The 7,977-nt window shown below is 38.3% G+C and overlaps 1 protein-coding gene across 1 annotated transcript in view; it reads right to left on the bottom strand.

Moving 5' to 3' along the window:
- Positions 1 to 205: 205 nt before the first annotated feature.
- The window catches only part of Ror1 (receptor tyrosine kinase like orphan receptor 1), a 393,376-nt gene continuing 385,604 nt past the window's right edge, over positions 206 to 7,977 (bottom strand). The window contains exon 9 of the mRNA XM_058581546.1: positions 206 to 3,957. Coding sequence (XP_058437529.1) covers positions 2,530 to 3,957 — 1,428 coding nt within the window. The 3' untranslated portion in view covers positions 206 to 2,529. The remainder of the gene's footprint in view (positions 3,958 to 7,977) is intronic.

Below are 7,977 nucleotides of genomic sequence, written 5' to 3'. Positions count from 1 at the left end.
TTTTCATCATTACATTTCCATGCTTGTCTATTTGAAATGCCCATAACAACAAATCAAACATTAAGTAATACAGTGATTAAATGCATGCAGTGAAAATAAGGAAAGATATGGTAAGGTGAAATATCTGATTATTGCCATTATATATTTGAAGAAAATCTATATTGAGTTAAGAACAAATAAAGGAAATAAGGAAACAGACCAGATATAAAAATGCAAAGATATATTTTCACTTCTGTGATACAAACCATAAACATAGTTTTGTGCAAAAAAAGAATCTGAAAATAAAGTAATCTTACAAAACACATTGTCAACAAAGCAAAAGATATTTTTCAGTTTGTTAAAAAATACTATTTAATACAAAAGGGACTGTGTTATTCAGTATCACAGTGCTGTTATAAAATACATTATTACAAGTGGTTTTGAAATTTAGTTTGCTCACCTTAATGATTTCAGCTATTATAAAATGTTTAAAATAAATGTCATAGTTCTTTATAAAAAACTAACTTGAATTTATTTTTTAACCATAATAATGTTTTTCCAGAGAAGGTATTTTACTGGCTCATGGAATGCTAATTTCCCTTTAAGGGATTCCTAGAAAAACTCAGATTCACTGAAATTGTGTTTACTTAAAATAATAAATATTCTTGGAAAAACAATTGATTGTCATATGATATACAAAATTGTGGTTTGAAGCTTCATCATTAAATAGTTGCATAGCAACAAAAGGTTACAAATATTCTCCTCTACCTAATGTTAAGAAATGTAATGTCTTGAATCAGCTTATTCATGCCACAAAAATATGTCTTAATTTATCTCCCAGAAAATCTGAATATAGCCAATTCTTTGAGTTCACAGTAACTATAAGTTCATGTTTGTTCTTTGAAAATTCAAGTTTGGAAAAATTACAACACATTTTGTTAAATAGTTTTCCTTGCTTTCCCATGCTAATTGTATTTTTTTAAAATGGAAACATCAAGGTGGTTTCTAATTCTTTTACATTCTCCTCATGAAATATCATTTCCAGGAATTAATTTACATCCTGGAAGTCTCACATAGCTTTAAATGAAAACAAGACTTGGAGACATTGTTCTTAGAATAAAGGAGTTATTTTTTAACAAGAGAAAAATCAAATATAAAGCTCCTTCCTATATAGGACTTGAAACCCATAAGAATTCTAAACTTGGCAGAAGATGCTTGGCAAGTAAATGCCAGGAGAAGCACATTTGATACCCCTGTCTAAAGAAGGCAAAAAGGATTATGTTGCTTATTTACCAGTTTAAAGAATGCAGTTGTTGGTACCCTTTGAAATGAAAACTCATTACTTGTTTTTTCGAAATACTGTAATGTCTTGCAAAACAGAACGTATTGTCTTTGGATTTCAACTAATTGTATGAATACATTGTTATAATTCTTGGGGCTGAAATAAAATCTGTGAACATTTCCAGCACAGGGGGAAAAAAAAGGTGGGGGTGGGGGGTTTTAAATTTCCAAGCTATTGGTATCATTGCAGGGTTCCCTGTTTGCCTAAAGTCCACTGATGGTAAGCACCCTGCACCTCAAACAACTTGTAAATGGGGCTGGGGCTGCAAGATGTGGCCTTCTTGTCTGCAGCCACACCTCTACTCTTCAGCTTTATTGGTCCAGGGGAACTCCTGTGGAGGCTGTCTTTTTGGGAACTCTTGTTCTTCTCCCATGGATGTTTATCTAGGTTGAGGGACAATTTCCCTGGCTATGCCTCCTTCAGTGTCTCGTTCCTAATGCAGCCAGGTGAACTATCAATCAACAATCAATTCCAGCATCCACATTCAGCCTTCTTAGGGTGCTATGCCCTGTGTTATTTCAAGGACTTGTGTAAACACATTGTGAGAAAGGAAAATGTGGAAAAGGCCTTCATGATCAGAAAAGGTGGTTCACAAAGAGGCATATTCTGCACCTTCCCAAGGAAGCCCCACTGTGGAGAAGACTTCAGGGCATGTGATACATTGTTATGGCTCATTTCCATCCAAGATTTCAAATTTGGCCTAAAGTTTCCTCATTGACTCTGAACACCACTTCCATACAAACACGCATAGAGTCTAAATCGAATCAGTATAATTCCTGAACATTTGTCCTGAAGAAAAGACAGCAGGTAGACAAATGCTATGGTATATACATCTCGGGGAGAAACCAGTCATGGTGACTAAAGGCAAATACATAAAGCACCATTCAACTTTCCTTTTTGGTTTGATGTTTAATCACCAGGTTCTTTTCTTCTTCAATGGTTTCCAGTTTTAAGTACTTGAAACCGAATGTTCCAATCCCAATGTCACTCCATGCACCTGGATGGACTGTAAATCCCACAGTGCGTTTTTTTTTTTTTTCCTGGCTAGTGTCTGTCCTGCTTGGTAAGACACTGTTAAACTTCACAGAAGATACTTGTTGCAATGTCTGCTAAATGAGAACCTTACTTTAATAAAAATATTTGAATATAAATCTTTTCTACGGCTTTCTAGTTTGTCCTGTATACCACATTTACAAAAGTTGCACATTTTACAGTTCTGCAGAAATCATAGATTCGGTGTGCCCATGAATATTGGAGTCTCCTAGCAAAGATGGTTGCTTTGAGTCTATTTTGTAAGGTTTTTGAGATTTGTTGCCAAAAACCGTGATTCCCATTCCACCAGGATGATTTGGAATTGACATGTGGGGTAGTAATGGGATATTTGCTTCCTGATTGGATCCTGATGAGGGCAAGCTGGTCACATGGCCAGTGCTGGTCGACCCACTGGCGCTGCTTGGGGACCGACTCTTGGGAGGTGGGCAGTGCTGAATTACCCTGGGAGGACCTGTTGGCTGGTAGTGGGCAGCTGGAAAGGCTGCATAGCCAGGAGGTATTGGGTATCCATTGATGGGGATGAAGCGCTGGTTCTGAGGTATTGCTGGGCCAATGAAACCGGCAATCTGGCCCTGTGGTGTGATACCCTGGGTTGGGAACATGTAATTGGGATATCTGGGGTTACTGAGATTACTCACTGGGCTGGCACTGAGGGAGGTTGTCTGCGTGGTGGCATTTCCCCCAGAAGGAGTAGTAGAGCTGGTGTGACTTGAGAGACCCTCCCAGGACCGAAGTCGGACATGAATATCTTTAAATCTTGGTCTCCTGGAAGGAATCTCATTCCAGCACTCTGTCATGAGACTGTACATCCTGGGCGGGCAGTCTTCAGAACATGGCAACAGCTGGCGTTTCCTCACCATCTCGATCACTTCCTGGTTACTAAATCCATAATATGGCTGGAGTCCAAAACTGAATATCTCCCATAAGACAACCCCAAAGGACCAGATATCTGAATCAGAAGAGAATTTGCCATACATGATGGCTTCAGGGGGCATCCAGCGAATGGGCAGCAAAGATTTACTCTGAACTCTGTAGTAATCAGCAGAATAAATTTCTCTGGAAAGCCCAAGGTCTGAAATCTTTACATGAAGTTGCTCTCCGATTAAAATATTGCGAGCTGCAAGGTCTTTGTGGACAAAGAAGTGACTAGACAGGTATTCCATGCCGGCTGCAATCTGAATTGCAATGTGCAGGAAATCTCCATGATCCAAGCTGGATTTTACAGTGCCATCTTCATCACTGCTACAGCCAACATCGGAATGTGGGGACCGCATGATGAGGAACTCATGGAGATCCCCCTGATTCATATATTCAAAAAGCATGCACACAGGTTGTTCCTGAGTGACAGCACCCAGAAGGCAGACAATATTGGGGTGGTGCAGTTCGGCCATCAAGGAGGCTTCTTGTTGAAATTCTGTCCATTGCTGAGGGTTATTATAGTCTTTCAAGGTCTTGATAGCAACCAGCTGAGCATGGTCCATACCTGGGAGATAGAGATGGCCCTTATAGATTTTTCCAAATGCACATTCGCCCAGTTCTTCCATAAAACGTACAGCAGAAAGAGGCAGCTCTTTAGCTTTGCTCTGTGTGAAAGAAAGGAATAATGTGGATTAAAACATTTCTTAAGGCAAGACATCAAAGCATCTGAAAGGAGGCATGAAGCAACCAGAAAAGAATCTAAAAATACACTTGTGCTGAAATTAATGGTAATGCATTTTTTTAATGATTTCTTTAAATTTCCAGTAAAGAAAAGCTTATTGATTCAGTCCTATGCTTTATGGTATTGTTTGTAATAGCAAAAGATTAGAAATAACTCAAATGTCCCCCTAGAGAAGACCTACTTATTAAATAAGTCATGGTAGAACTAGTATATAAAATATCCTATACTTGTGAAAAAGAATAAGGAAGTTTTCCCTGTACTGATATGGAAAAGTCTCCAAAATCCTATTGCTGAATTTAACAGAAAAAGTAAACAAAGAGTTAATGCTGTTTGTGACATTTTGTAAAAAAAAGAAAAAAGGAGAAAAATGAATACACTCATAATTCTCTGCATATGCATATAGAAACTACAAAAGGAGACTTGGGGTACGGCAATGGTTATCTGGAAGGTATGGTGGTAAGAATTAGAAAGGGGCACAGAAGTGGAAATTTTTCCTGTTATTTTATGTTGTTGTTGGTGGTGGTACTAGGGATTGAACCCAGGGCCTTATCCTCATAGGGAAGTGCTCCACCACTTAGGTACATCCCAACTTGCTATCATGCCTTTTTATATTTTTTATATAGGAAAATGGACTATCAATTCAAAAAAATTAATAGTTAAATTTAGAACTATATGGTCAGCCTTTCCACGGGATAAATCAAGAAATTTCTTCTGCAATTATAGGTCTAGCCACAATTTTTCCTTTGTTGTCTGGATCCTTCTGTTATTACTATTACTATTATTATTATTACTATTATTATTATTATTATTATTATTTGCTAGGGATTGAACCCATGGCTTCATGCACACTAGGCATGTGCTCTACCACTGAGCTGTAGCCCTAGCACTTGTGGCAACTAATGAAGTTCCTCTGGGAGAGCAAGGTGTTGATGATAAGAAAGGACCAGTTGAACTAACTTTTTTCTCTTGCAGCACTTGGATGATTTTACTTTTTCTATTAAGAGTAACCCAAGATGACTTTTTCCTACATGATGTTGAGATTGGGGCCTTGAATAATAACATTTGCTAATGATGTAAATGAATCTAACTGATGTGATGGTCCCTTGAACAGCATAGTAGGTATTTCTTTTTGACTAAGTAACATTCCCCAGGCTTTTGATGGTAGAGAGGGCTAAGAGACTTAGTACTAAAACTTCTTTTGGGAAAATGAGAATTGGGAAACAAACCCATGGGTTATTAGACTGATATAATAAGGAGTTAGAAACCAAACACCCTCTTCTCCCCCACTGCTTGAAACTGACCCATAGGCAGTATGGTATAATTCCAACCAAGTGAGCTTTGGAATCATACAAGTTTGAGTTTGCATCTTGGATCTGCTGTTTTCTATTAACAATAGTGAATACTTATATAGTACTATGTGCCAAAACTATTCTAAGCACTTCATAAATATTAACACAACCCTGAAGAGGAGGTCCTATATATTAGCTGCTGACCTTGAGTGAGTTTCTTAACTTCTCTGAACCTGTTTCCATATCTAAGAAATAATATAACTAGTCCAGTTGCAGTAGGGATTAAATACTACAATGTATAAAAGTAACTTCAACCTAATAAGTGTCCTTTAAATCATTCTCATTATCCTCATTAGGGAAGTCATCCAAGAAGTGGAGTAAATGCAAATGATTTAGATCCATTTATAGCCTTAAGTAGTTCTAGAGTCTTGTCTGATTCCTTCTATATTTTAAAATATATGTTTAAGTGTCTTCTTGACAAATTTTCTCTGTTCTCCTGTTGTTGTTAGTAAAAAAATAATTGAAAAAAAATAACATAACTTGTTTGGAAGCCGGAGGGTGGGTACAAAGTTGTGACCTGAAGAACTCCTCAGAGAGTTCTGGTAAGAATGGATAGAAGTGGAGGCAGCAAGAGCTCATGTTGAAGAGCAGATGCTGGCAAATAGGACAAGGAAGCAGCAGGCCAGACTTCTGGGAATAGGAAGAGAAGAAGGAATGATGGGAATTGGTGAAACCTGACACATGGCCCCTGGTTATTAGGAGCAGGCTGCCCACCCCTCCACGGAGGCAAACAAATGAATTTCCAAAGGTGATTTTGCCATTCTACATAAGGAGAAAGAGGCTTAAAGAAAGTATCAAGATTTTTCAGGAGACCCCAAAGAGCTGCACTTGCATCTGCAAAGCCCATCCTGTGTGAAACCAAAGAAGGCTGAAGTCAGCAATTCCACATAGATGCAAATACAGAATGTCTCTGGAGGCTCAGACCAGGCCTGACACCTCGCAGGGCTATGAGCTCCAGGGTGTGATCACTTTGCAGAATTATAATTGTTCTTTATCCCTGTCCAGATACATGAAAGACTACATTTTGGCCTAAAGTGTGTCTCGTCATATCTCACCATTCCCATGGGCCCATGGGCCAAGCAGTATGGAGTCCAAGTCTTCTCCCACCTATATAGCAGGAAGGAATAGTCTACTAGAAGCACTCAAAACCAAATTTGGGAGGCAGGTGTGGTGGTACATGCCCATAATACCAGCAGCTCAAGAGGCTGAGTCCCTAAGCAACTTAGCAAGACCCTGTCTCAAAATAAAACATAAAAAGGGCTAGGGATGTGGCTCAGTGGTTAAGGCCCCTGGATTCAATCCTTTGTACCCCCAAACAAACAAAAACAAATTTGGGGTTTGCTTTAGAAAGAAGTGTAGAAAACATATACAATGGTAGATCTCACAAAACCTTTCTTTTGAACACCTGTGCAGCAGCCGGCACAGTAATACCCAGAGCAAACCGCTCAGAAATTGGTTTCAGGGGAATCCTTTACATAATGATTTGCATTTTTAAAATGCTCAAGTTACTTGGTACAAATGAGTCTTAACTATAGACTCATTTTCAAATTTTACATAAATCCTGAACTAGTTAAAAAATCATAAAAACCCTTCAAGAAGCAGTCGGTAGACTGTACGGTGATGGCAGGAAATTAGCTGTATTGTTGAGGAACAGATGGTTTACATTATACAAACCCTTTAGGCTAAACTTGTTTAGGTCTGGCATATTGTAAATTATATTTTAGTAATGAAAGTGAAATGACCTCTGCTTGACCTCAAGTGGGGTTTGTCTGTTTGAACCAATGTAGTGGAAAACTATGAAAGAAAATGAAGTCATAAAGTTTTGGCAGTTCAATTTTGGCTCATTTCAAGTTAAGGGGTTATAAATCTGTTTAGTTTTTGTTTGACAAGTATTTGTCATACAGGGATGTACGAAATGTAAAGAAGTGTAAAATACACATGAGGCACGGTGCCAAAGTAAACCAAGTACAAAGGAACACTGGAATGAATAGGGTCCTGGGCGCCTATCTCTTTATCACTCCCTCCATTAGTTGAATGACAAGATGGGCTCGGTTTATTATATGCTGTAAGGCAATTAAGTACCTTAAAACTGAAACAGGCTTTCAGTTTAAATGTTAACATTTTTACTTCTCAAAGTAAACACACATCTGCCTCAGTGCGGTTTTTAAAATTATATAATTTTTGATGGGGAGGCAGATAAAAGTTGATGTAGAAGCTGATAGATCCATTGAAGATGAGATTGTGCTTCTTCCTTTAGAAACTTTTGGAGAGCAACAGTGTCAGGGTTCGAATGAGCAAAAGGAGAATGAAGAAAGAACATTTCAGATGTGAGCACTGGCTCAACTAAATGGTAGACAGAGACCGGGCTGATTGTAGGTGGCCTCTTTCACCTGAGTGATGTGTGAGAAGTGGGGATGTGCGACTTTTTTTTGTTTTCTTTCTTTAAAATTTTTTTTTTTCATACCAGGGATTGAACCCAGGGGTACTTAATCACTGAGCCATATCCTTAGCCTATGTATATATTTTTAGAAACAGAGTCTTGATGAGTTGCTTAGGGCCTTAATAAGTTGCTGAGGCTGACTTTGAACTCACAA

This window comes from Marmota monax, unplaced genomic scaffold (assembly GCF_021218885.2).
Source record: "Marmota monax isolate L192 unplaced genomic scaffold, Marmota_monax_Labrador192_F-V1.1 WCK01_AAM20220418_F8-fsc00023, whole genome shotgun sequence".
Classification (NCBI taxonomy): domain Eukaryota; kingdom Metazoa; phylum Chordata; class Mammalia; order Rodentia; family Sciuridae; genus Marmota; species Marmota monax.
The sequence above is the reverse complement of the archived record's forward strand: the minus strand, read 5'-3'. Positions and strand labels throughout refer to the sequence as shown.